Source organism: Schizophyllum commune, assembly GCF_000143185.2.
Source record: "Schizophyllum commune H4-8 unplaced genomic scaffold SCHCOscaffold_14, whole genome shotgun sequence".
Lineage (NCBI taxonomy): Eukaryota > Fungi > Basidiomycota > Agaricomycetes > Agaricales > Schizophyllaceae > Schizophyllum > Schizophyllum commune.
The window spans coordinates 375,646-399,769 of record NW_026089551.1 but is presented as its reverse complement, the minus strand read 5'-3'; the positions used below and the strand labels follow the sequence as shown (position 1 = coordinate 399,769).

The following is a 24,124-nucleotide window of genomic DNA, read 5'->3' as shown; positions in this document are numbered from 1 at the left end:
CGATGGCGAGATTCACGACGAATCGGGTAATGGGCTTAGCTGGGATCCCCTTAAAAGGGATGGACAGTCAGTATGCCAAACCAACTCCATTTCCTCTTCCTCTCTCTACATACATACTATGGATACTTCTACCTTACCTCCGCTTCCCAACTCTCCTTCCCCTTCGCCCAACGTCAACCGTGTCGGTACCCGTTCCCACACCAAGGCCAAAACGGCGCCGGCGATCAAAAATGGCAACAAGGCGGACTCGGTCCAACCGATGGATGTCGACCCACCCAGTTCCGAGGCCGCCCCGCCGGCACCCGCGCCCAAGACGATGTCGTCCGTCCTCGACGCCGCCGGCTCTGCCGCCTCCACTCTCATCGACAGCGAGCCGCCTGTCGACACCGCCGCCGCGCTCCGCGCAAAGGAGGCCGCCCGCGCCAAGTACAATGCCGGTATCATCGCCGACCGCATCCGCCAGCAGGAAGCCGCGCGCTCCGACGTCATGAAGCAACCCATCCCGCGCGTCAACGCCGCCGCCGACGCTGGTGCGGATAAGACCGCGCCTCCGTCCGCCGCCGCTGAGACGACGCCCGCCAAGCGCGCCTCCGAGGACGACGGCTTCCTCCTCGGCCGCGCCAAGCCACGTGGCCCGGCCCAATTCGCCCACCGCCGCATCGTTCCCATGACGTGGGAGATCCGCGGACGCCGCCTCGTCATCCCTATCTACGCGCGCAACGACCCTGAAGAATACCTCTTCAGTTACCGCATCCCACTCACCATCCTCGTCGAGTACATGCGCTTCAGCGACGGCATCACTGCTACTGGAATCCGCCACGACGTTGTTGAGGTCCCGTCCGGCTATGCCGAGTTCGTGGAAATCCTCCAGCGCGCCGACTTCGGCAAGCACATGTGCCCGATCGACCTCGCGACCGGCAAAGTCCGACCCATCCCCGACGAGCAGCGCATTGATCGGACCTTCTGGGTGCGTCAGATCCTCGACATCAGCAGCGGAGCGGCCGCGCATCGCTACATGGACGAGGTGGAGGGCAAGGTGCCCGAGCCCACCAACGAGGAGCTCCTCCTTCGTGAGGTGACGGCCATCGAGGCGATGCAGGGGCGCTTGTCGAACGCCCGCCGCCAGCAGGCCTTCGAGGCGAACCGTGCCAAGCGGCGCGAGGGCAAGGGGAACCAGTAGTTACTTACTACTTACTAGAGATCATCAGAACAACGGCTCGAAAGTTACTTACAGAAAAGGTTCGAAATATATACAAAAACAAAGACTCGTTTCTATTCTATACATACGTGCTACTTACTGGTTGCTACTGTACTTACAGAGCGCCTTAGAAGGCGCTGGAGGGGGGTATGTGACGCCTCGGCCTTAGCCGACGCCACGTGCTCTGCCTTCACCCCTCGCGGGGGTATTTCCTTTGGAGTTCCTTGAGGTTCTCCTGGTTTCTTATGACTCGTATATATACTCCGTGACTAGTTATGACTACTTACAGCTGTAGGTATAAAAGGGCCCTCCTCCAAGGGAGGAGGGCAAGGTTTTCAATCGAGACTTCGTTACAGAGTAACCTCGTGGGAATCTTCTTCATCATCTCCGTGAGCCGAGCCCGGCCCGCTCTCCGCGTCACCGTACTCGCCTCAGTGTAACGTGCCACTGGCGCGAGATCGAGTCTGAGGGAACAAGGTGAGACGGACGAACAATGAGTACGGCGCGCGCGCGACGCACCTCCCATCAGAATCATCCCGCCCGGGCTCTTTAGCATGCGAATGGTGAACTCGAGCGCGTCAAAGTCCATGAGCAGCTTCCCCCCTGCCGGGACCCACTCCCAGTTCAGGACGTCGACAAGGCGCCTGGTCTCCAGCTCGTTCCGCTCCGCCTCGGGCAGCTGCTCTGCGGACGGGACCTGGCAGCGCTGCCAGACGTGATCGTACTTGTTCGCGTATGCTTTTTGCAGCTCCGAGGGGGAGCTGAAAGCCGGTGATCGGGCGCGCCAGCGCCCCGTGCCGCACTCCGTATCCCTGCAGAAAGGTGGTGCCTCGTTCTTTGGGGGCGGCGGGGGTGGGGGAGGGGCTTGCACGCGCAGACGCTCTCTCTCCGTTGTCGTAGGTAGTATCTCGTTCTCGAACTCCTGCTCGAGGGGAACTTCATTGGTTGGGATGTACTGAAGCGGCGCGTCGACGTCTTCGTGTGGTGACCGACGTAGTATGTAGAGAGTGCAAATTGCAGCGAGGGCAAAGACAGGAAGGAACGTGCTTCGACGTCGGAAGGTGACCATGGTGGGGGGAGGCAAGTGCCAAACTTCGTCCTCTGGCTTGAAGAATGCGGGTGCGCGCGCTAGACGTCGAGGCCTCGACTTCTAGGAACCTGTAGGTTCTGACGTGCGAACAAGGCGCGCGTCCGCGTCTATAGGAGGTAGGGGCAGCGGGAGGAGATGGTTGTCACAGTTCAAGAACAATGCCCTTCGTTGTAAATTAACTCGGAGAAAACACGGCAACTACCGAGCTTCGGGCGCAGGCAGCAAAGCTCGCTGTTCTTCAAGAGTAACGGGCACGACGGCCGCTTGGAAGACAGCAGCAAGCTATCCAGGTGCATTCGATCCGAAAATTGCATAGTGTACAATGTGCATGAACCAGGTACATATTATCGCGGAGAAAATATGGAGAGAACAAGCGCGCCTTGTCCTCTCAGATCCCCGCGCTCGTCAGAAACCTTTCATAGTCATACTTCACAGGGAAAAACTCCTTCCTGCATGCATTGTGCAGGTACGCCGCCGAGCCGCGCTCAACATACGACACGAACTCGCGAGGTACCTCCTCAGATGAGTCAGGTCCGTCCCAGTGGGCAGCGCGAACGGCGGCGACGTAGATATCCACGTCGCGTCTGTCCCCTCGTCCGGTTGGATTCTCCATGAGTTCTTGACACTGGTCGATGTATCTGCACGCTGGTCAGCCTCTGCTCTATCTCCCAAAGACAGCTATAGACGTACCCCTGATACTGCTCAACCTCTCGCAACGGCACACTTGGCTGCAGATGATGCCTCGCCAACGTCGCGGTGGTCCTATCCGCCGGATAATCCCCCGCATCCCCCGTCTCCGTCGTCGTCACCGACTTCGGGCGCTTCGCCTTCCCCTGCGCCGCCGCCGCATGGCTCTGGCTCGCCAACCGCTGGCTCGACCGCCGCTTCCCCGCATGCGGGCCGTGCGCCTCGAACGGGGAGTGATTCATGTCCTTCGCGGTCTTGCCCGGGAGCTTGAGCGTACTATTCATAGAATACGCGAAGTGCTTGCCGAGGGAGGTGAAGAGGAGCGGGCGGTAGTACTCGATCCAGAAGTCGCCGCGCTCGTTGACGAAGTTGTGGAGGGCTTGCTCGCAGCGGGTGAGGTCGTAGGCGGGCTCGAGGTACTCTTTGTGGTACCAAGAGCGGTAGCCGCCGCGTACAGGTGCCTTCGTGATGACGCGCTCGCTCTGCACGCCTAGGAAGAGGTTGATTGCGGTCTGCTTGTCCGCATCTACGGATGATCAGCATGGTGGCAGAACATCGAGGACGTATACTGACCGAGCAGGGAATTAGTGTAGAAGCGCCGGATATTCTCGATTATGTCCCGAGAGTGCGAATTCCAGTGAGGCATTCGACGGTAAGTTTCGACGCGGTTCACGAGCGCACTGCCAGTATACTGTAACGCGATAGCTGGTCGTAGTCAGTAAAGCTCAGGCTCAACAAGGGATTAATCACTCACTATCACCATGATCGTGATACATCTCTGTCAGCATGTTGACAGCATCCGAGTCGAACGACAGGTTCGGGTTGTCCACGACACCCAGCGCATAGAGCTGATGCCCCAGCGCGCGTTTGCCGAATACGAACTGCGCCGCATTTGTTCGATCGAGACAGTCGACGCAGTTCGTGCGGCAGATCCCATTCTGTAGCGCAATGGACGAGCGCCATGGTTGGAGGTCGAGGCTACAGAGTGTCAGTAAGAGAAAGAGGACATACTTTGGACACGTACTCGATCTGTCCCTTCAACAGGTGTGCATACGGTTCGCTGCCTGAATGGAAGAAGCCGGTCATCTGAATAGACTCCTCCGCGATGTCTTCTAGATAGCTGATCACGTCCTGCGTCTTTCTACGCCCATCAGCCCTTCCATTCCATACGTACAGAACATTGAACAACGCACTCCTTATACGCCCTCGACATATCCCAAGCGCGGTATATCATCTTCTTGTCCCTTGGTAAGAACTGATTGAGGTACTTTACACATTCGGTGTATTCGTCGAGGAGCTTCGACTCGCGAGGGACCGGCTCGCGTCGCTTGATGAGGTTGAGGATCATGACGGGGGCACCATATCGGCGGAAGAGGTCGTCGAAGTGGCGGGCGGCGGCACTGTAGAAGGGGTCGACGACGTTGACTGCAGGCGCATCAGCGCACGTACCAGACAGATTGGCCGAGTCAACTCACTCTCAATCGGCGGCTTCGCCGTCATACTGCTGAGCTCCTGCGTCCAGTAGATGGGTATACTGCCGCGATACTGCACATAGCTGGTGTAGTGTGGATTCGGTTGCCGACAGCGCTGATGCTCGCAGGTGGAGTGCTTTGGTGGAGGGTAGTAGAAGGCCGTTGTCAGAGCCTCGGAAACGATCTGTTCAGTCTCGACCTCGTTCGCGACGTTCCCCTCATCTGTCACACCACGCTTGAGGTAGCGTGCACCGGCGAAGTGCCGCGAGCGGCGTGCAATGAGAGTGACGAAGACGACGCGTCCGAGGACGGTGAGTTCTGCGAGAGATGAGCCTACGTGCGAGATGGGGTGAGAAACGGACGTACGCACTCGCTTGATCTACATGCCCGTGCACAAAGGGAAGTAGCCAATGTGCCTTTGCAGGATCAGCGGCGCCGTTCTGGAAGGGCGCGCTAAGCATATGGAAGTTCCAGGCGAAGCGGTCGTGGAACGGCCAGGGGCTCGTATTGGGGCGTGTTGAGGTCGTGAGGTTGTGCTGCAGCGTAGACGTGAGATCGTACGTATAGCTGTCCGAGGCTGTCAATAAGCATCCTCCATACCCAGTCAAGCACAAGACGTACCTAAAGTAGAAGTTCTTCGTCAGGTCCACCTGCTTGAAGATGTTGATCAGGCGCTGCTCCTCTGCGGGCTTCTCGATCTTGTGGTTGAACGCGACCGGGATCATGTCCGTGTTCTCGCAGTGGTAGATGTAGTGCCCTCCGAGGAGCGCCACGACGGAGCGCTTCGACACGAGCACCATGTACCAGCCCGCGGTGAAGCGGATGAAGCCAGCGATGCCAAAGAAGACGCGCCCGCGCCCAAGACCACCGGAGCTCCGGTTACCGTCGTCGAGCATCTTGAGCATGGCGGTCATCTGCTTGCCGCTGTACTCGGCCTCGTCCTCGACCACGCTCAACTCTTCCTGCGTCGTGCGGTCGATCTTAATGATGCGGTGCCGGGAGTCGGCAGCATTGGAGGCGACGATGTAGAAGCGTAGCCGGTTCTCGTAGAGGATGAACTTGTTGTACGCGGTCGACTTTGTAGACGGTGGCGCGAGGGGAGGTGTTGCATGATTAGGGCGTGCGGGGCGGCGTGAAGGGGAAGAGTTCTCGGTGGATGTTGAGGGCTTGGACGAAGTCGTGGTCTCCGTTGTCATTGACGACGTGAGGGGCGACTCGGAATCCGGCGGCGTCGACATCGTCGATGACGAGGCGCTTGGACCGGTCGACGTTGAGGACAGATTCCGGATTTGGTGTTCATTGTGCGAGTACTTTGGGTGATTTCACACGCGTCTCCTTCCCTCTTGCTCTCATGATGATTGTCTCGTCTTTCGCGTTGTCCATCCACCGTCATGTGCTCAGCATACTCACGGGCGGCAATATTTGTGAATTACCGTGGCCTCTCGTGCACCTCTTGAAGCTCAAGAATCTACCTATGAAGTTGGACCGCTTGAATTGTAACCCTCGCCGACGCATAGCGCAAGCATCTCATGAAGCATTGGCTTGCATATGCTTACTGGTCTCTCAGCGGAAGTGCAGTAGCTGTGAACCGGCCGTTTACGACGCTTCATGTACGCTTCCCAAACCTGAGTCGCCCAGCTTCAGCGACCGGAAGATGCAAATGACTCACCTCGGACTTCCCCGCGTACCGGCGGCGCTCTATCGACACCATCTATAGCGAACAGCCTCGTCGATTGGACTAAATCTCCTTGTGCATCCTCGCCAATTGCTCTAGCGCTCCATGGTCATGGCACGCGACACCTCAAAGCTTCACGCTTAACGACTCAATTCTATCCCGCTCCGACGCTACTGCCCAGCTGCCTCCCGCCACTGACTAGCCGCTCTCCGCATTCTTCCAGTAAATCGCCTCTACCTTCCACTACCGCCGCGAGCCCGTCCACTCTACATCCACCTTCGCCGCTCGCAAGGCTCTCGCCAAGCTGCTGTCCTGCTCCACCTCTCATCTTGCTTCTCCGCGTTCAGACCGATGAGGCCACAGCTCGAACCGCCTCCTTCACGGCCGCTCTGCGATGGGCGGCGGGAATAGTACGACGAACATCACTTCCCGCGGCCAAGGTCGCACGCGAAGGCGCCAAGGCCGAGGATGAAGAGGCGCAGCGGCGAGAACAATGGAAGCCCAGACTGCTGTACACGGTCGCATGCAATCTGTACACGGACCCATACAAGTTGCTATCCGCCGAAGCACTGCGTAGAAGCTGCTCATTGCGCTGCGCATAGCGGGGGAAGACCGCACGCTGTCGGTCGAAGCCATAGCGACACTTGACCTATGGTCTCGTGAGATCCCTACGCATGGTTTTGCTCAGGACTAGTCTGCCCTTGCGACAGTTACTGCGTCCTTATGAATAGCACTCTGTCCTAATCCATAGCACGGTGTTTGGTCTATAGCTCCCATCATCCGGCGTAGGCCAAGGACTCCACAAGCGCGCGAAGCTGTTCCGGAGTACTCTATCCCATCCTCGCGCTCTTCTCCATTCAGAGACAAGGTAGGTTTGTGGCGCACCTACCCACACCACGGGGGCCGCCGCCATGCTAATCTGGCGTGGTATCTTCCAAACCCGTACGTTATCTTCAGGTCCAATGGACGAGCTTCCATGCCGCACAACGTTCGCTTCCCTCCCAGGCGACGCGTAAAAGCCAAAATTCTCACCTTCGCGAACCTGATCTATGGGACCTTTCGGCGGACTTCACCGTCAAGTCCACCACCTTGCGCATATCACTCTTCAATCACAGAAACAGTCCATTGCGTAGCGACAGATGAATGTCGATATAAAGTACATTCGACCACTGATACACTTTTTTGCTATTCGACAGACCAGCCGCGATGAGGGCGATGTCAGCCCTGGCGGATGTCTCATTACAGCGGATGAAGACCACCTCGAAGCAAGCCAATACATATGGTACACAGCGGCTACCGGGTGAGCAACTGGACACCTGATCAGCGTCGCGTCACGGATAGGACGAGACAAGACAACGTACCTTGCAGCGCGGGAGCAGGCAATAAGTAGTAGGCGCTGGTGCACAACCCACGAGCCACGCCCTAGACAGAGAGAAACGACGAGAGAGAAGAGAAGACGAGAGAAACCAAATACAGGAACCTAATCTAATGTGATGACAGATGGGCAAAGGGACGACGAGCGAGGTACGACGAAGACGAGTGCGACGACGAAAGGTGAGAGGTGCGATGATACACGTCCTTCAGCGATTGCGGGTATCCTGCTGCGGACCAAAGCAGAGATGGGACGGCCTGCTCAGTTGAAGCCGTCGAAGTGGCCCTTGAGGATGCGCTCGCCCATCGGGCTCGGCGCACGGCGCGGCTTACTCTCCGAAACCGTGTTCGAGCGGCGGGCCTTGCGCATCTGCGTCGTCGGCGGGACCCTAGTGGTCGCGCTCGACGGAGTGATGGGGCTTGCAGTCGGGCTCGGCGGGCCGCGCGAGGTGGGGGAAAGCATCTCAGCGGTCGGCTGTGCGATCGTAGTCAGCGACACGCATACACCTCGTTGGTAAGCAGGGCGTACCCTTGCGAATGCAGCGGCGCCCCCGATGGAGAGACGCCGAAGTAGCCCAGTGCCGCGCTCCATGTGGTCGCCGGGAATCACCTGCGGGGCACCAAGACGACCGGCGAACTGGGTGCTGGCACGGCGGGCGTGCGCCGTCGCAGGCGGCTCCTGATCGCCCTCCTCTTCTGACCTCGAGTCAGCGATCTGAGACAGACAGTCTTGTTCTGTCGCCACTCACCCTCGAAGACGGGCGTGGCGCCGAAGCGCCTGAATGGGAATGTCGCAGCAGGCTTGGTGGGCGACTGCGCAAGGAAGTAGGACATGATGGGGGATCCTCCCTGCACGCCGATTTTGGGCGACGACATGGAGCCGTTCATGGGCGTTGCGGGCAGCGATGGGGAGCTCGGCGAGCCTCCCGACGAGTACCCGGACGACATGGACGCCGAGCGCGAGCGGCCCCTGGTGTTGATGGGGATGGGGGCCGAGTGCTGGGCGTTATCGCGACCGTTGTTGGACGACATTTTGCTTTGGCGAGCTATGTATTTACTTGTACAAACGCTGGTGATAGATGAGACGAGAGAGCGAGAGGGGGGAAGAGGAAAGTTAGAAAAGAGGAGGTCTCGGCCGGGCGGTGCTATATACCTTGCCATCACGTGTGTCTGCGTGTGTCATCGATCTCCACAAGAGATCTCGCATCTTGGAAGCTGTTGCTGCCGTTACACGACGTGGCGACGGAGGAATCGCCCTCTTCGCGGCGAAGTCGTGTTCGCGAGCGCTCGAGGGTGCTCCAGAGGAGCTCTCGCCCTGCTAGCCGTGGTGCAAGGTGTCCAAGAACGCTCACGGAAGAGAACAACGTTCATGACACCACCGTCCTTCCCGCAGTTTGGTCGGAGGATACCCGAGCGCCTGCGAGCCTCGAGGAGCAGCGGACAGAGCACGCGACAGGCTGGCTTCGGGTCCGCTGGGCGGCTCCTGCTGTTTGGGACCGCTCAGCTGCCCCCGCAAAAGGCTCCTACCCCGCATTCCCCACAGTGGCACTATTCTTGCCCCGCACTCTGATCCAATCATCGTTGCCTCACCTTCATCTCGACATTGACCGTTGCATACCGCCGACCGGCTTGTCCTCCAATCGTACCGTCGTACTTACTGCCTGACCTCCCCGTCCTGTCTTGCTATCTCAGGCTGCGTCGCGTGCGAGAGATAGCGGTCGCCGAACGCCATTTATGTCATACCGACGTCCTCGACGACTGAACTCATCCGCAGCTGACTGTCTCTCCTTCGTCCAGTGACTCTACCTCCGTGCTGATAAGAACGGTCGCTGCAGGCTAATTCAAGCTGTCAAGCCAGGATGTCTCAACGCTTATCTTGACGAAGATGACCGAAAAGCCTTTGCCTTTCCTTGACCTATCGTTGTAAACAGACGGTCTGAGGTCTACCAGGCGATGTCCGCTTTGGCCCTCTATCCACTGCACACTCCCATTGGATTTTCCAGTCTGAAACCCTGAACCCTCGCCGACCCCCCTTGCCTTTCCAGCGTTTGGAGAAAAATTCTGCAAGACGGGAAGAATCGCGTTCCAGACGAAAAGTAGATCTCCAAATTGTAGCTGTTCCCTCACAGAAACGCAAAGAAGGCCTTCGACCAAGTGAGTGCTCGAAATAAACGAGCCCTTACCGCTTCGCCCAACCCGAAGCGACAGCCGTGCCTTCTTCCTCCCACCTTATCTCTCGCGAGCCGATCCCCCTCCCGCGCACATCATGACACGCCCCGCCTCATCGCCCTCGAACAGCCACCCGTTCTACCTTCCACGAAGCCACCCTGGAGTCCTCACCGCACCGCGCCAGTCCCCCGCTCGCCGCGGGCTGCGCTCTGCTCCCACGACAGATGCCCGCACCTTCGAAGCCCTGCCCTCCCGCCCGCGTGATGCAGGGCGCCGAGAGCGGCACAAAAGCGCGTCCGCCCCTGCGTCAAGGGAGGGAGGTAAGCTGAGTAGCTCGCTAGGGTATCGCGCATGCCTGCGAAGAACCTCCGCCAGTCATCTGAGCGCGCTAGCTTCTCCACCCAGGTCCTCAGCTGAGCGAGGGGATCTGTCGGCTGAGCGGTGTGTATCTCGTCTTGAATGGAAGGTCGTTGGCTTACTCAATGGGGGCGGGCCACGAATAGACGCACCTGTGCTCAGGCATTCAATGAACGCCACCCCTGTCTAACCGCCACTGACGAGGGTGGACGGCGGCAAAGGGTCTGCAGCACAACGTCCGCGAGTGCGTCATTCGGTATGTAGAATCTTCCGCGTAATAAGGGACTGAAAATCGTGGTGGGGTCAAATCCAAGGTCTACGACGATTGGTTGGGTCGGTATTGGGACCATTTATCGGCGGCGGCTTTTGGGTCGGCGGAGGGAAATTTGGAAGACAGGTATCCCCGTTGAGAGCGGACCCCATTGACAGTGGTAACTTCGGCGGTCTATGGAGGTGAGGTCGAATACAGGTAGGCGTTGTATACTTAGCGGGAGAAGAACGTCAGCTATTCCAGTTTTGTCATTTTTGTCGAAGTTCAACATGACCATCAAAATCGACACGTGACATTCCCTACTTTGCGGCACCGAGCACTGCTATTGCTGAGGTCGGCGTATACTATGAACGTTTCCCGTATACGGTTCTACTTCTGCAACCCACATACAACTCAATAAATGGCTCGAATGAAGAAAGCGCCACAAGAAGTTCTGCAAGGAGCCGGCCGCAAGGAACTCGCCACAAGGAAGGGTATTAAATGTAGGGCCGTGAACGTTGCTAGGGCTTCTTAAATGGCAATCATTCTACTTATTGAGGTGTCATGCAGCCACTGCCACTGTGGCTCAAGCTTGTTTGCTGAGAAATGCTTGCAATAACAAAACAAAAAGCTTGAGGTAAACACGCTCGCGCTCGTTTAAGCGGGAGTCGAACTCGGGTGTGACATGACGCTCAGCACATGACGTCTGTCGTGACACCTCATTTCTCGTCACGCCAGTATCTGCTGCTCACCGTCGTCGTCGTCGCCGACACGCGCATTCCCCATCCCCTCCTCATCCCACTCCGCCGCGACAAACCCATCAAAATGCCGCCCAAGCAGCAGAAGCAGGGCCCCTCCAACAAGGTCAAGGATGATAAGGTACTTCCAGTCCAATGCGCTGCAAGAAATCGTCTGACTGATCAGACATAATTCCTGTAGACCTTCGGCATGAAAAATGTTCGTATAGTGCACGATGGATCCATCGCAAGGTAGCTCACCTCCGCGCGCAGAAAAACAAGTCCGCCAAGGTCCAGAAGGAGGTGCAGCGCATCCAGCAGCAGGCGGCCTCGGCAGGCAAGTCGCGTGCAGCGCAAGAGAAGGAGAAGGAGAAAGCGCTCCGCGAGAAGGAGAAGCTTGCAGAGGAGAAGCGGCGGAAAGAGGAGGCCGCGCTGCTCAAGCCGGTGCAGACGCAGAAGGTGCCCTTCGGCGTCGATCCGAAGACGGTGCTCTGCGCGTTCTACAAGGCCGGCCACTGCGAGAAGGGGAACAAGTGCAAGTTCAGCCACAACAAGGACGTCGAGCGGAAGGTGGAGAAGAAGAACTTGTACGAGGATACCCGCGGGAAAGAGGAGGACACGATGGACAAGTGGGACGACGACAAGCTGCGGCAAGTCGTCTTGTCCAAGACAGGAAACCCACGAACAACAACAGACGTGCGTGGAGCTTTGGGTCGTGCTTCCTCATTACTGATCGCTCCATCGCCTGCAGATCGTATGCAAATACTTCATTGAAGCGATCGAGTCGTCGAAGTGCGCACATCCCCCATCAAACCCCTGTGCAGTCCTAATTCCATCCCAGATATGGCTGGTTTTGGGAGTGCCCGAACGGCGAGAACTGCAAATACCGACATGCCCTACCTCCCGGCTTCGTTCTCAAGTCGCAGAAGAAAGCCGCTGACGAGGCAGCGAAGGCGAACACCATCAGTATCGAGGAGTTCTTGGAAGTGGAGGTACGTGCTGCGTTCTTCCCCCACCCGCCATATGCTCAACGTGCTCCAGCGGCATAAACTCGGCCCCAACCTCACGCCTGTAACACCGGAGACGTTCGCGCAGTGGAAGAAGACGCGGTTAAGCAAGAAGGAGGCGGAAGAGGAAGCTCGTCGGAAGGCGAAGGACGCTCAGCATGCAGCTGGCAAGAACACTGGCCTTAGTGGTAGGGATCTGGTGCGTGTGCAAGTCCTCAATCATCCGGTCTTCATCTGACGTTCCGCCTAGTTCCAATACAACCCCGAATGGTTCGACGATGCGGACTCGGACGACGACGATGACGATTGGGACTTGGAGAAGTACAGGCGAGAGAAGGAAGAAGAAGATCGTGTGGCGGAGGAGGCACGCATCGCGGAGCTCAACTTGGGAGGTTGAAGGCGCGCTGCCTGCAAGCCCAAACACCCTGTACTTACCATCTTCGTCCTTCAGAGGGTACATAACCCTGCGAGGCGACTACACTATCGTTTGCAATGTATTGTTACGTCGATTACGAACTCCGTCGAAAGCTGCGAAGTAGCCACAGGTGACTTCGAGGCAAGAGGCCTCCACGCATTTTCCACGATCAACCGTGACCCATCGTGACACGTTACATCCGAATTTGTCGCTGCTTCGAGCCTGCCTTGCCTTCGCCGACACCGTCTTCGTCGTGACCGCCATCATGGTCGAGCTGCTGCACAAGGTCCGCATCTATGAGCACCGGTTGTGCAGACACTGCAACTACACCTTCCATGCCCCAGTCTGCGCCCCGCCTGCAGGGGCAGACAGTTCCGCTCTACGCTTTGGACACGAGCTGGAGGTTGAGGACGTTCACTTCATCACGGAGAGCGCAGCGTCGACGCAAAGTTACCTCGCGGATATTGAGCTAGAGATCGAGACGCTGCAGACCACTCTGCGATGGGCACAAAAGGCCCGAGCCGAGCTGAAGCAACTGCACGAACTCCAGCAGGCGTATCTTGCGCCTGTGCGGAAACTACCGACGGACGTCCTATCCATTATATTCGAACACTGTTGTGGGGATGAGATCGATCTGACTAGCTGGTCATGTCCTCCCATCGATCTTAGTGCTGTTTGCAAGCTTTGGAGAGGTGAGTTCGTATGTCCGGACGTCGCCCATCATTACTAGAAGCTCACTAAGCCTTCAGAAACTATGCTCAGTATGCCTGCGATCTGGGCTCGCTATTCGCTGGAGAAAGTGGATCGCTTCACGTCGAGGCCAGGGAGGCTCGCAGCCAGGCTGCAGGCCTTTCTGAAACACTCAAGGGACCTACCTCTAAAGCATTGGGTTTACTACGATGTAAATTCAATGGTCGACGTACAGGATTCAGACGAGGAAGACATTGCACCCCTGGATCTACTTCTCGCACACACACACCGCTGGACTGCGCTCCGCGTTTGGTGCGATTCGCGCTGTCCGCCTTATCTCTTCTCCCGCGCACTTCAAGGACGACCCTTCACACGGCTGACTTCCCTTGAAGGGAGTCCAGATGACCTTCGGAAGATCGACGACGTCTTCATGCTACCCACTTTACGTTGTTTGTGGCTGACTCAAGGCTCATCCTCCAGTGCCATACCGGCCAAACTGCCGTTCTCGCAGCTAACAGAACTGCACACCCACTTGCGCACTGGCTACGCGCTCAGCATATTGCAGCTGTGCTCAAACATCGAAGTCGTTCATCACGCTCCCCCATTTGGCTTCGGTGGAGAGGGGCGGGGGCATGTGCCGAGCGCCGTCGTTGTGCTACCTCGTCTTCGACAGCTCGTCTTGACCATCCAGGAAGAATATGACCTCGTCTTGCTCAATGGTATCGGCGCGCCTGCCCTCCAGAACCTATCGCTGAGATGGTCAGACCCTCTCATGTCTCGGCGGGCCCCAGCCTGTGTCGGCGCCTTCATCGCGCGATCAGCTTGTCGTCTGCGTGAGCTGCGCCTTGACTCCGCCCCTCTGGCAGAGCAAGAGTGCATCAGCTCGTTCGACGACCTCACAACGCTCGTGCTCTCCACGGGTATATCCTGCCCTCCCATACGTCCGAGTTTGCTGGAGGAGCTCAAATCCCAAGACGGGACAGGTGCACCTCGCATGCTTCCGCACCTGCAGAATCTGCGCCTCGGGCATTTTATCATGTTTACCGCCACCGAGCTGGCGGAAGTGGTGCAGGCGCGGCGCTTGATGGGACATCCCTTGAGAGTGGTTACCTTTCACAACGACCAGTACGGAGAAGCTGATTCTGCTTGCTATGAATAGGGGGATTGGTTGGACATGGCTTGCACTACACCTGGATGGTATAAGCTTGCTGTTATGCTGCCATAAACATACGAACCTGCAATACGCGTAAGAATGAAATGGTATTGTTGCTAGAACGATGGCCTGCCAGGAGATAGCCATCAATCGTCGGTGGCTTACTTCCTCAAGAGCTCGCCCGAAGTGGTGAGTACCTGCAAGCCTCACAGTTCGTGGTTCCAGCTAAACTCTTATGCCGCATAAGAATATGCGCACCTGTATTGTGAACCGTGACTCTGTGACACTCTGCACGTGGTGCTTGTCTGTCTTCACTCGAGGGTCGAGTCCTGTCAAAGCCCTTTTTGCTGTTACCACTGTCATGGGCGAGCTACTCCTCGAGAATCGGAAGCTCGAGCACCGGCTCTGTGAGCATTGTGACCACACCTTTTGGGCTCAACTTCATGTGCCACCTCTGGGTGCAAACAATGCTATCCTGCGCAATCGATACCTTCTGGCGGCCACCGACAGCATGCCTGCTCTCGAGCGCAGCAGGGCGTCGACTCAGAAGTGCCTTGCTGACCTTGACCTGGAGATTGAAGGCTTGCAAAAGGCTCTGCAATGGGCTCTGGGGGCCAGGACCGAGGTCAAGCACTTGCTCGATGTCCAGGACGCGTACTTCGCGCCGGTGCGGAAGTTGCCGACCGAGATTCTATTCGAGATCTTCTTCCTGTGCTGCGGGCAGAGTACCAGCCTCGTTGGCGAGAGATGTACTCCGCTCGATCTCAGTGCTGTATGCAAGTTCTGGAGAGGTGCGCAGGAACGTCAGGTCGTCGTATCAGTGTTCGCTTACATCGTTCGTTCGTGTAGATACCATGCTCAGTATTCCAGAAATATGGACCAACTTCGAGCTGTATAGCGACGACCAGCAGTCTGGGCCCGTCAACAGAGATTTGCTCGCGCCCAGACTGAAGGCTTTCCTGGCTCATTCGAGAGATCTTCCTTTGCCGCAGCGCATTGAGTATTTCGCAGACCCGGAGAGCAATCTCGGTAGATGGAACGCCGTGGCTTTCGACATTTTCCTACAATACTCGCATCGCTGGACCTCCCTTCGGATAGTCCCTGGTGTGGCGCGCGCAGAAGCGAGCCCCGACTTCGACGTACTAAGGGGGCGGCCTCTGTCCTGCCTCACTACCCTCGAAGGGAATGTCACGGACATATGCGAGGCGGGTATCGGTGGCCTCTTCATGATCCCGACTCTACGCTGTCTGAAGCTCACGCACAAATCATCGACCGACTTCGCGTGGCCGGAGCTGCCGTGGATGCAGATAGAGGAGCTACGTACAAACTCGTGCGCTCGACATGCGTACAGTGTTCTCTGCCGGTGCCAAAATGTGGAAGTCTACAGCCATAAAACCACGGTCGAAGAACCTCTTTCCAGCGATGGCCTCCTCAATACCGTGCTACCACGCCTCCGACATCTATCGTTGGACGTTGCATGCGAAGCGAGCATAACACTACTTGGCTTCCTTGTGACTCCCGTTCTAGAGGTTCTTTCCTTGGCTTACGCGCCAGGGTTCCTGCTGAACGACCGCCGTCACGTCGAGCGCCTTGTAGCGCGGTCGTCCTGCCGCCTCCGGGAATTGCATCTCAGTGGAGCGCCTGAGGCCGAGCAAGAATGTGTCCTTTCGCTCGGCGATTTGACAATGCTCGACATTGGTAGTGGCATCAGTATATCCAGCCCGCATATCCGGCGCACTCTCCTGGAGGAGCTTGGGGTTCTGGACGGCCACGGGGCGCCGCGCGTACTTCCGCGACTGCAGACTCTGCACTTATGGGCCCTGGCACCTAGGCACGAGCTATTGACTAGTGCGCTGGAGGAGATGGTCCTGGCACGGCGAGCGATGGGGTTCCCTCTCAAAGCAAATCTCGTCTACTTCCACCCTATCACACATGAGATCGTCGACGCGGAGTTCACTTGATGTCGTTCATCACCGAATCTGCCTAATGTGTTGGGCTTCACTAATCGGGGCGGTCAGTAAGCTGTAATCACTTACCCTTCTTCACCAATATCCTACCACTGCACGCAGAATCGACGAACCCCGCGATGTCAGCTTGTGTACTCCTTGAATTCGGGATCCATCCGCATTATAGATACCATCAAATCTTCTCCTATTGTCACCCTTACATGGTTGTTCGTATGAGATACGACGAAGGTCAAGTTCATCCACGTCGGACGCCGAATCGCTGCTTAGACGCATAGCGAGCCCATCGCTGCAGGTCTTCCCGCCCCATGAGGAGGTCTATAGTGTAGTACTTCTGAGCGAGATCCTCATTGGACGCAGCGTGGTGCACGGCAGTATGACAAGGTCTGAACAAAGATTATCAGCGAAAAAGCGAGCAAAGAAGTCGTCGCGACCTTGTCGAAAGTAAGATGATGCATGCGAAGGAACATCATACAAGGGGCACGACAGATGATGGGATTTGGGCTCACCTACACAACCAGGCGACCGCGTTCAGCATGCTCTCCGGATGCCAGCGCTTCTTGACCGCCTTCGCATGCGTACTTCGCGGGACCAGATGGTGGTACGTCAGCGGCACCCGCCGCTCGCACATCTCGCACTCATGCGCGCGGGTTGCCGACCATATCGGCGGAGGCGCACATGCGTCGGACACGTAGTCTGCAATCGCCTTCCGCAAGAGCTCGAGAGCGCCCTCAGTGTCCTCTGCGAGGCCGTAGGATATGAGCGTATCGGCGAAGGAAGCGGGAGTACTGTCGAGTACAAGGTCGTCTATGTCGGGGACTGAGTCTCGCGTTTCGTACGTTGCTTCGCGAAGAGAGGAAGGTAAGCTGGGGAAGGTCTCGTCGGCGAGGTAGGCGGCGAAGTCTTCGAGGTCATCAGAGGCGGTCGAGCCATCCTCGCACAGACGTATTATTCGACGGGCGAGAGCATCCTTGTATAGCGCATACTGTCCCAAATTCAATTCCATAGCGGGGGCTGAAGAGCACCGACACAGTCGAGATACCGAACGCTGAGATGGAAGTTCGAGTTGACCCTCGTGGGAAAGTATTCACGTGAAACATTGTTCAACCAGTCACACACCGTCACACTGGCGCGCTTTTCTAGGCTTCGACAAACGCGAGGGGTAAATTGCTGACGAGAAAAACATCCTTGCTAGCGACGAAACATCCAAAAGACAGTCCAACAAGAAAAACTAGAGTCCGATATCTGCAGTGCACGATGGTGGTAGAGAGGATGGATTATGTACTGTACAACTTGGCTCTACGGCGGGCCGGGGAACTTCTAGTAACTAGATCATTAACGATTCTTACTGCGGTCTAGGGTGTGAGCAGGAACCATTACTGTATAAGATAGGTAGAGAGGGACGATGGACGGCGAAGCACGATGCGTGGCAAAGCACGACGGGCAGCTGAAGCACTCGGACAGTGCGTACGTACGAACGGACAATTAGTTCCCATCCTCGTGCGGCAGCCTGAGCTGGTCCATCGCCATGGCGAGAGGGTCGTTTGACGGCTGGGCGTGTCCCGCAAGGGTGTTCGCGTCGGTGTTAGGCTGCCGGAAGAAGACCTCAGGGCTCGTGCAAGCAGCGACCGCGCGGCGCATGTGGGTGGTCATGAAGGAGAGCCCAACCTGGAAGGCAGCTGCAAGGGAAGACGTGAGCGATGCAGCTATGGTGGCTGTCTATTCTGGCGTACCATTCATCCAGCCGAAGCCCTCACGAGGGACGAGCTTGAAGTCGATGCCCTGGTTGCCGTACTCGGCGTCAACGAGGTGGGAGAGCTTGACAGCGTCGAACTTCTCCGGTACGACGCCGTTGAAGTCGACGAAGGCGGTGGTCATCCTGCGGCTCGGTTAGCGACGACGCAGGGCAAGCGAGAAGAAGGACGGACATGTAAAGGAAGCGGTAGGCGAGGCGTTGGGCATCCTCAAGATAGCCATAACGCTCCAGCCCAACCCAAGCCATGATCTGGTGTGGTGGCCACGCATACCTGCAAATAGTCAGCACAACGCACGCGACGGATGAAGCGGATAACGTACGGATAGTCCCACTGACGGTTAGGCCGGTCGAGCGAGATCTGCCCACGCGACTCCTCCGTCCCCGGCACCACACCACCCAGCACCTCGAACTTCTTCAACGAGTTCGACACCAGCTTCCACCCCTGCTCCTCGCTCGCGCACCCCGCCCACAGCGCCCAGAACGCCGTCACGGTCTCGTACAGGCTCTGCTGCTCCGTCACCGTGTCGTAGTCGAAGTACAGGCTCTTGCTCTCGTTCCACAGGTACTTGTCGATCTGCGCCTTGCGGAACTCGGCGCGCTGGAACCACTCCTCGCTGTTCTGCAGCCGCGACTTGGAGCTCTCACGCTTCGGGTTCGCATACGACTCCTCCGTCGGCGGGAAGGGCGACAGCGCGAAGTCCTCCTCAAGCTCGAGCTCGTCGTCAAAGACCTCCCGGATGGCGGTCCCGATGTCGATCTCGTACTTGTAAAGGAGCGCCTGGAGGTCGATCGTCGCCAGGTTCGCGCAGCGCTTCTCCAGGCGGTACGTCGTGTCGTGCCCCGACTCGCGAACGCCGCGGTCGTGCTGGAAGTACTCGTCGAGCTCAGGCTCCTTCAGCACGCCATCATTGTACTTCTCGGTGAACTCGAGGATGGAGATGCCGTGCTTGTTGGCGTACGGCTCGAGGATGTGCGTGAAGTGAGACGCTTCCGTCTCTGGCGGAATGCCGAGGCCCTCGGGCCTGTAGCGCGTCAAGCCCGTCTTCGGGTCGATGCGAGGTGCCGACATCCAGACGGTGTGATACTCTTTGATGGCAGCCTGAATGGCGCGCTTCAGCCAATCACGGTTGGCGTCCTCGTCCGTACGGTCAAGTTGATTATAGATCTGGAGCGCCATGTCGGTGAGGAAGGGTGGTTGAGCGCGGCAAAGGTAGTAGCTGCGGCTGCCATTGAGAATCTTGTTGTAGTGCTTGATCTCGAAGATGAAGTGATCGACCATGTTCTTCGCCATTTGAACATGGCCGTCGACAAGCAAGCCGAGGGAGATGAAGTACGAGTCCCAGTTGTAAAGCTGGGCGTGGATTCAGCAACGAAGATCGCATCGAGAGAACCTCCGACATACCTCGTTAAAGCGAGCCCCCGGAACAATGAAGGGAATTCCCTTCAGCGTCTTCTCGCCCTTGGCGTCTAACACCTCCTGCATAGCAAGCGCCAACAAACCAGGCTTATCGTTCAAGCTCTTGACGAAAGCGGGGTCATCGGGCTTAGGAGGGAGCACCTGAACATCAAGGCGCATATGCGGCTTCTCGCGCGCAACCTTGCGATAGTACTCAGCCATCTCTGGCTCTCCGTAGGGTACATAGATGCGAGGGTTCATCCGCCCAGTGCGGTTCTTAGGATCCGCCGTGATGATCTCCAGCCCCTCGCCGTCGATTCGCCGAGTGAGGGAATGCCAGAAGGAGTTCTTGATCATGCGTGAAAGGCGGTCGACGGGGTTCTCCGTCAGGCGAGCTTCGTCGAGGACGATGCGCTTGCGGTTGTGGTCCCGCGCGAGCGCGAGCTCTTGCAGCAGGTTCGACAGCATGTACGTGCCCTACATGGTACGTTAGCGATCACATTTCAGCCGAGAACGAAGCACGCACCCGAATGTCAAACGTCTTAAAGCCGTTGCTCGTAGCGGTGCCTAGCGGCATGAGCTTCGGGCCCGCGTCGGTAACGCTGATCTGGAAGTCTCCGTCGGTGTCCTCTTGCTCGAGAATGACACGGATGGTCTCTTCAACGTCGATGAGGAAGCGGCGTGGCGCAGAGGGTTTCTCGTCGTGGGACAGACGGCGGCTCTTTGTGGGGTCGCCGAACATGGGCGCCTTGCGCGCCGCATAGGATTGGATGTGCGACTGTAAAGATTCGCTCAGAAAGGGCCGCGACATGCATGAAAGGAGTACGCACGCCGCTGTACGTCCTGGAGCGCGTGAACTTGTCAGGCCCGCCATAGTACTGCGCGGCGTCGGCATGGGTGCGCGAGGTGTCGTTCTCGTCGACAAAGGTAACGCCGGAGGGGTGGTTGAATCTAGGCGGCATGGTGTATGGAACGCAGAGATGGAAGTCGAGAACAAGAAATGCTTTTGTATGTGACGCGCGCGTTATAATGGTTTGGCTGTGTTGTCGCGTGAGTCACGCGTGTCCCAAAGACGAACCGTAGGAACGTGCCGCTCACCGTCGTTCACGATGAGTTCGGGATGTTTTTGCGCTTCTGCTGTTCTTCGCGCTGAAGGGGATCGTTCACGGGGCTACAACAAGCGCTCTGCTGCCCTTATATTAGCGGCGATATCGGCATGACGCCATTCAATCTGCTCACCTTCCTTTTAGGTCGCCTTCTCTGGCGTTCTCAACAGGTTCTTGAGCGGTGAACGATGCGTTAGCGGAGCGCTTTTCCCGAGCTTCTCACTGTTGAGCACTTTTATAGACGGCGAGCGGCCCCTGAAAACGTACTTCTTCGCGCGAGGCCACAGCCTTCCGTGTAAGGAGACCGGCATATGAATTGTCGCGCCGCCACCGAGGAGTCGCCACATCCCCACAAGTCTCCCTCGGAAATCGAGCGTATGTCGCTTCGGCTCTAGTCATACCCCGCGCATCCCGACACAGCACAGGCCCTCGCGCTCCCCCGATCTCTGTTCTGCTCCGTCGACGCCACCCTAACCCAGTCCCGTGAGTTCATATCTTCATCGCTCCCGCTATATCTCTCGATCAGCCTCTCCGCGGCTTCGCACCCCTTTCACAGGGCCCGCTCATCCCATCACCCACGACGCAGAATGTGATCTGCGTCCGCGTGCTCGTTGACCCAATCGCAGCGCCCACCGCCCTGCACACGTCTCCGAAGGCTCGTTTCCGAAGCGACCGCGTAAACAGGCAGCTCATTCCTCAGGCGCGTTCCCGCAACATGGCAGCTATAATCACCACATGGGAGTTCATTTCGCGAACATGGCACCTATAAAGCCTACTCAATCAAGACTCGACGTAAAGAACCGACCATTCTGCCGTGACTTTCACCATCGTAGGCCCCGATGTATTGTGTTAGTGGGGCCCTGGACAGGCCCGGCCTGACGAACTCCTTCGTCCTTGGTGATTCCCTCCGCCCTTCGTGATACTCTTCGTCCTCGCGGCCTACCTCCTGCACATCCAATCATCGACAAGTACCTCAAGCGCACCTTTTACGGGCCCGGAAATCCCTCTTTGGGACTAGACGCACTCGAGGCCAACTGGCGCCTTCGCTGTGGCCGTACCTCTTGACCTTAGCTCGAGGCGCTTGCCCCGCTCCCCCGCACAATGCGGAGACTCGCTTGCAAGTCTCGTTTATGTTCGTCGCCCCCAGGCTTCCCCGCATCGTCTCCCTTAGCCTTCCCCGGACCGACTACCCCATCCGTCGCTGTTCAAAGTAAGCTAACATCCTCGAGGCGAGCGCCTCTGGCTATCAGCCGATGTCGGCAACAAGGTTATATACGCCTGAGGCGGGATGAAGTACATGGTACACGAGACGGGATACAACATTTTTGTATAACATCTCCGGAATCTGCCCTGCGCCGAGGCTCTATGGGATTAGACAGCGCAATTGTCTGGTAAGGTAAGGAAGTAAGGTACAAGGATATCAACAAACTCGCTCCCTCATCCGTTGTTGTACATACATGTTATTTCTCGAGTACTTATCGGTCCATAAACACGGTCGTGGAAGGATGCAGCGGGCGAAAGAGGCGTCTATGCCATCCTCGACGAGCTCAACCATCATCAGAGCACCATGTCAGGTGAATCCCGTCATTCGACACTGTGACTGCGTGCCCCTTCCTCTCCTGGTATCACGCAAGCCCCCTTCGCGCGACGATGTCGATAGAGTCCGCCGGGATTGTTGAACGCCGCCTGACAGCGCTGGCAGACATACTCGCGCAGGTCGAGGTGCGAGCGGATGTGGTCTATGAGGGGGATTAGTACACAGCTCGAAAGGATAACGGATGGAGTCAACGGGACGACGAGAAGACAGAATGTCAAGATAAAAGGAAAGGAAAGGGGAAATGGTCATGAACTCAGCGACGAAATCAAGGTAGATGAAGAGATCAAGGGAGATGCCCCGTATCACGATCGCGACGAAGAATGGTAAGGTACTCACTTCTTAGATTGTGCCTCTTCGTAAACGTCGATCCACAGTGCGGGCACCGGATATCGGAGTCATTGGGCACCTCCCTACTTCGTCGCTTGCTCGACGCGCGCGCGATCGCGCCAGTGGTGACTTGGGGGCGGGCAACGGGGAGGGCATCGCTCTTGCTTCCGGACGGGGACGCCGTGGACGAGCGCGAACCGTTGCGCGAAGTCGAGGAGGACCCATTACTCGATGCAGTGCGGGATATCGAGTGTATTGCGGACGAGGTGGGAGGTATTGCGGATATTGGATTGCGCGGTGAAGAGGATGAGCTCGGCGCCGTGTCTAGATACGCAGGATGCGATAGGAAAGATTGACCATTGGCGTCAGGAACCCCGGGAGCTGACGCGGATGAACCACGCAACAGGCCGTACATGGTTGCAAAGTCCGTCTGTTGGTATGGAGGCATCATGTTGCGGTTGTCAATCCCGTCGAGGGCGTTCAAGTAGGACATGTCTGTAAGAAAGGTTAGCTACGAGTACGTTTTATCGGCTGATTAAGCACCTATGTCCCCAAGAGTGTCGTTCGACGTTGACCAGGGCAGATACGGCCAAGAGGAACTCGTCCCGTAATCGGAGAGGGGAAGGTCGCTCGAGAAGGGATCACTATTCGTGTATTGCTGAGACGTACTGTTGGGTACGCTAACTGAGCTACCGCTAGACAGGGCAGAACCGAGACTGTAGCCCAGGTACTGATCCTGATTCTCTCCTACAGGCGAAATATCTAGCGAGGTGAGAATGAGCAGACGCCACTAATATTGCAAAAAATAACATACCCTGGGTCTTTCGAGCACGTTCAGTGCTGCTGGGCGCAGCTTTGGGCTCATATATACGATCTCGAGACGAGGCGCGCTCCTGATACGGGCGCCGAGGGGCAACGACTGTAGGCTTCCCTTCCGAGTACACAAAACGTATCCCGTCGTGAGGCCGCTCAGCAGGCACGGTATATCCAGACATGGGTGTTCGACCGAAAGCCGGCGAAAGGGTGTGGGCGCTCTAACCCGTAGCGGCGCCGTTATATACTGCCTCTGTGATGGCGGTTCACGGCGCAGAGCGACGCTCTGTCATCATGGTCATCACGACTCATACGGTAGCTTCGCAGACGGAATTGAAGGATCAAGTTCAGACCCGCCGACGCGCGTCGCGGACGGTTTCCTAGCGCGCCCGAACCGGATGGTCATGCATGTCAAAGGCTGAAGGGCGAGAGTGACGTGTACCCGAGGCAGCGAAGGAGAATAGTGCCCGGCGAGAGTCCCGAGAGCCATACGATGGGCGTTGCCCGCCCGTACGACCCCGCCCGACCAGGAGGCTGACACAATTGAGTCCGTTTGAGCGGCGGTCAGGCGCACGATGACGACGATACGGCGGTTAGCGCTTTAGTCAGCGTCGAGTCAGCCCTTGCTCGCTGCCCGAAGACGAGGAGATAGCATTGAACATGGTCCAGAGAAAAGATGAGTAAGTCGGCGTCGTGCTCATTGGGAAAGTCCAAATGTCGAACGAGAAAGCCAAGTGAAAGTTGACGTTGAAGTTCAACTTGTTTTGCCTCCGGCGCTTTCCGAAGCCAAACGGAGGCAATTCCAATTCCGGATTTAGAGGCCCTCCGATTGGCTAAAGGAGGTCTAAGCGCCCCAAATCCGTTGTGGCTTTCCGAAGAGACCCGCAATCATGG

At 57.4% G+C, this 24,124-nt stretch overlaps 10 protein-coding genes across 10 annotated transcripts; 4 read left to right on the top strand and 6 right to left on the bottom strand.

The window, feature by feature from the left end:
- Positions 1-1,369: 1,369 nt before the first annotated feature.
- On the bottom strand, positions 1,370-2,434 carry SCHCODRAFT_02642831 (uncharacterized protein). The gene is made up of 2 exons (XM_003027054.3): positions 1,718-2,434; positions 1,370-1,662 (listed from the first exon to the last, which is right to left on the bottom strand). The coding sequence occupies exons 1-2, from the start codon at positions 2,265-2,267 to the stop codon at positions 1,616-1,618; spliced, it is 597 nt and encodes a 198-aa protein (XP_003027100.1). The 5' UTR covers positions 2,268-2,434; the 3' UTR covers positions 1,370-1,615.
- Positions 2,435-2,536: 102 nt separating this feature from the next.
- SCHCODRAFT_02642828 (uncharacterized protein) lies at positions 2,537-5,783 on the bottom strand. Its single transcript, XM_050346293.1, has 9 exons — positions 5,069-5,783; positions 4,818-5,014; positions 4,451-4,765; positions 4,169-4,400; positions 4,000-4,116; positions 3,730-3,953; positions 3,549-3,680; positions 2,979-3,501; positions 2,537-2,926 (listed from the first exon to the last, which is right to left on the bottom strand). The coding sequence occupies exons 1-9, from the start codon at positions 5,683-5,685 to the stop codon at positions 2,677-2,679; spliced, it is 2,607 nt and encodes an 868-aa protein (XP_050197410.1). The 5' UTR covers positions 5,686-5,783; the 3' UTR covers positions 2,537-2,676.
- A 1,561-nt stretch (positions 5,784-7,344) lies between these two features.
- On the bottom strand, positions 7,345-8,609 carry SCHCODRAFT_02556274 (uncharacterized protein). Its single transcript, XM_050343715.1, has 3 exons — positions 8,243-8,609; positions 8,023-8,189; positions 7,345-7,968 (listed from the first exon to the last, which is right to left on the bottom strand). The coding sequence occupies exons 1-3, from the start codon at positions 8,523-8,525 to the stop codon at positions 7,756-7,758; spliced, it is 663 nt and encodes a 220-aa protein (XP_050197409.1). The 5' UTR covers positions 8,526-8,609; the 3' UTR covers positions 7,345-7,755.
- A 793-nt stretch (positions 8,610-9,402) lies between these two features.
- On the top strand, positions 9,403-10,600 carry SCHCODRAFT_02108506 (uncharacterized protein). The gene is made up of 3 exons (XM_050341824.1): positions 9,403-10,103; positions 10,166-10,263; positions 10,334-10,600. Exons 1-3 carry the CDS (start codon positions 9,760-9,762, stop codon positions 10,474-10,476), a joined length of 585 nt encoding a protein of 194 aa, XP_050197408.1. The 5' UTR covers positions 9,403-9,759; the 3' UTR covers positions 10,477-10,600.
- Positions 10,601-11,034: 434 nt separating this feature from the next.
- Positions 11,035-12,579, top strand: SCHCODRAFT_02642821 (uncharacterized protein). The gene is made up of 7 exons (XM_003027232.2): positions 11,035-11,148; positions 11,209-11,226; positions 11,280-11,702; positions 11,758-11,798; positions 11,848-11,998; positions 12,048-12,212; positions 12,264-12,579. The coding sequence occupies exons 1-7, from the start codon at positions 11,095-11,097 to the stop codon at positions 12,408-12,410; spliced, it is 999 nt and encodes a 332-aa protein (XP_003027278.1). The 5' UTR covers positions 11,035-11,094; the 3' UTR covers positions 12,411-12,579.
- A 106-nt stretch (positions 12,580-12,685) lies between these two features.
- SCHCODRAFT_01162092 (uncharacterized protein) lies at positions 12,686-14,326 on the top strand. Its single transcript, XM_003027231.3, has 2 exons — positions 12,686-13,120; positions 13,178-14,326. Exons 1-2 carry the CDS (start codon positions 12,694-12,696, stop codon positions 14,275-14,277), a joined length of 1,527 nt encoding a protein of 508 aa, XP_003027277.1. The 5' UTR covers positions 12,686-12,693; the 3' UTR covers positions 14,278-14,326.
- A 306-nt stretch (positions 14,327-14,632) lies between these two features.
- Positions 14,633-16,232, top strand: SCHCODRAFT_02706341 (uncharacterized protein; the record flags this gene model as incomplete). Its single annotated transcript, XM_003027230.3, has 2 exons — positions 14,633-15,062; positions 15,121-16,232. 2 exons carry the CDS (start codon positions 14,633-14,635, stop codon positions 16,230-16,232), a joined length of 1,542 nt encoding a protein of 513 aa, XP_003027276.2.
- A 136-nt stretch (positions 16,233-16,368) lies between these two features.
- SCHCODRAFT_02642812 (uncharacterized protein) lies at positions 16,369-17,301 on the bottom strand. Its single transcript, XM_003027051.2, has 2 exons — positions 16,745-17,301; positions 16,369-16,621 (listed from the first exon to the last, which is right to left on the bottom strand). Exons 1-2 carry the CDS (start codon positions 17,239-17,241, stop codon positions 16,474-16,476), a joined length of 645 nt encoding a protein of 214 aa, XP_003027097.1. The 5' UTR covers positions 17,242-17,301; the 3' UTR covers positions 16,369-16,473.
- A 69-nt stretch (positions 17,302-17,370) lies between these two features.
- SCHCODRAFT_02642810 (glycoside hydrolase family 37 protein) lies at positions 17,371-20,576 on the bottom strand. The gene is made up of 8 exons (XM_003027050.2): positions 20,486-20,576; positions 20,218-20,425; positions 19,914-20,165; positions 19,394-19,864; positions 18,312-19,342; positions 18,164-18,262; positions 17,969-18,114; positions 17,371-17,914 (listed from the first exon to the last, which is right to left on the bottom strand). Exons 2-8 carry the CDS (start codon positions 20,347-20,349, stop codon positions 17,721-17,723), a joined length of 2,325 nt encoding a protein of 774 aa, XP_003027096.2. The 5' UTR covers positions 20,350-20,425; positions 20,486-20,576; the 3' UTR covers positions 17,371-17,720.
- Positions 20,577-21,717: 1,141 nt separating this feature from the next.
- Positions 21,718-23,887, bottom strand: SCHCODRAFT_02642807 (uncharacterized protein). The gene is made up of 4 exons (XM_003027049.3): positions 23,232-23,887; positions 22,961-23,179; positions 22,427-22,912; positions 21,718-22,232 (listed from the first exon to the last, which is right to left on the bottom strand). The coding sequence occupies exons 1-4, from the start codon at positions 23,410-23,412 to the stop codon at positions 22,078-22,080; spliced, it is 1,041 nt and encodes a 346-aa protein (XP_003027095.1). The 5' UTR covers positions 23,413-23,887; the 3' UTR covers positions 21,718-22,077.
- Between the last annotated feature and the right edge of the window lie 237 nt (positions 23,888-24,124).

Bases quoted from the DNA above. Each gene is read 5' to 3' on its own strand.
- SCHCODRAFT_01162092 (XM_003027231.3), top strand. From the start codon at position 12,694: ATGGTCGAGCTGCTGCACAAGGTCCGCATCTATGAGCACCGGTTGTGC. The intron at 13,121-13,177 runs GTGAGTTCGTAT...CTAAGCCTTCAG, and splicing joins TGTTTGCAAGCTTTGGAGAG to AAACTATGCTCAGTATGCCT.
- SCHCODRAFT_02642821 (XM_003027232.2), top strand. From the start codon at position 11,095: ATGCCGCCCAAGCAGCAGAAGCAGGGCCCCTCCAACAAGGTCAAGGAT. The intron at 11,703-11,757 runs GTGCGTGGAGCT...CATCGCCTGCAG, and splicing joins ACCCACGAACAACAACAGAC to ATCGTATGCAAATACTTCAT. The intron at 12,213-12,263 runs GTGCGTGTGCAA...CGTTCCGCCTAG, and splicing joins GCCTTAGTGGTAGGGATCTG to TTCCAATACAACCCCGAATG.
- SCHCODRAFT_02642828 (XM_050346293.1), bottom strand. From the start codon at position 5,685: ATGTCGACGCCGCCGGATTCCGAGTCGCCCCTCACGTCGTCAATGACA. The intron at 5,015-5,068 runs GTACGTCTTGTG...AGCCTCGGACAG, and splicing joins ACGAAGAACTTCTACTTTAG to CTATACGTACGATCTCACGT. The intron at 4,401-4,450 runs GTGAGTTGACTC...ATGCGCCTGCAG, and splicing joins GGCGAAGCCGCCGATTGAGA to TCAACGTCGTCGACCCCTTC.
- SCHCODRAFT_02108506 (XM_050341824.1), top strand. From the start codon at position 9,760: ATGACACGCCCCGCCTCATCGCCCTCGAACAGCCACCCGTTCTACCTT. The intron at 10,104-10,165 runs GTGTGTATCTCG...GGCCACGAATAG, and splicing joins GGGGATCTGTCGGCTGAGCG to ACGCACCTGTGCTCAGGCAT. The intron at 10,264-10,333 runs GTGCGTCATTCG...GTCAAATCCAAG, and splicing joins CTGCAGCACAACGTCCGCGA to GTCTACGACGATTGGTTGGG.
- SCHCODRAFT_02642831 (XM_003027054.3), bottom strand. From the start codon at position 2,267: ATGGTCACCTTCCGACGTCGAAGCACGTTCCTTCCTGTCTTTGCCCTC. The intron at 1,663-1,717 runs GTGCGTCGCGCG...TTGTTCCCTCAG, and splicing joins CGGGATGATTCTGATGGGAG to ACTCGATCTCGCGCCAGTGG.
- SCHCODRAFT_02642807 (XM_003027049.3), bottom strand. From the start codon at position 23,412: ATGTCTGGATATACCGTGCCTGCTGAGCGGCCTCACGACGGGATACGT. The intron at 23,180-23,231 runs GTATGTTATTTT...TCACCTCGCTAG, and splicing joins ACGTGCTCGAAAGACCCAGG to ATATTTCGCCTGTAGGAGAG. The intron at 22,233-22,426 runs GTGAGTACCTTA...TCCCCCTCATAG, and splicing joins GAAGAGGCACAATCTAAGAA to ACCACATCCGCTCGCACCTC.
- SCHCODRAFT_02642812 (XM_003027051.2), bottom strand. From the start codon at position 17,241: ATGGAATTGAATTTGGGACAGTATGCGCTATACAAGGATGCTCTCGCC. The intron at 16,622-16,744 runs GTGAGCCCAAAT...ATCTTTGTTCAG, and splicing joins GCGGTCGCCTGGTTGTGTAG to ACCTTGTCATACTGCCGTGC.
- SCHCODRAFT_02556274 (XM_050343715.1), bottom strand. From the start codon at position 8,525: ATGTCGTCCAACAACGGTCGCGATAACGCCCAGCACTCGGCCCCCATC. The intron at 8,190-8,242 runs GTGAGTGGCGAC...ACTCGAGGTCAG, and splicing joins CGCCACGCCCGTCTTCGAGG to AAGAGGAGGGCGATCAGGAG. The intron at 7,969-8,022 runs GTACGCCCTGCT...ACGATCGCACAG, and splicing joins GCGCCGCTGCATTCGCAAGG to CCGACCGCTGAGATGCTTTC.
- SCHCODRAFT_02642810 (XM_003027050.2), bottom strand. From the start codon at position 20,349: ATGCCGCCTAGATTCAACCACCCCTCCGGCGTTACCTTTGTCGACGAG. The intron at 18,115-18,163 runs GTCCGTCCTTCT...ACCGAGCCGCAG, and splicing joins GCCTACCGCTTCCTTTACAT to GATGACCACCGCCTTCGTCG. The intron at 17,915-17,968 runs GTACGCCAGAAT...CTTCCCTTGCAG, and splicing joins GGGCTTCGGCTGGATGAATG to CTGCCTTCCAGGTTGGGCTC.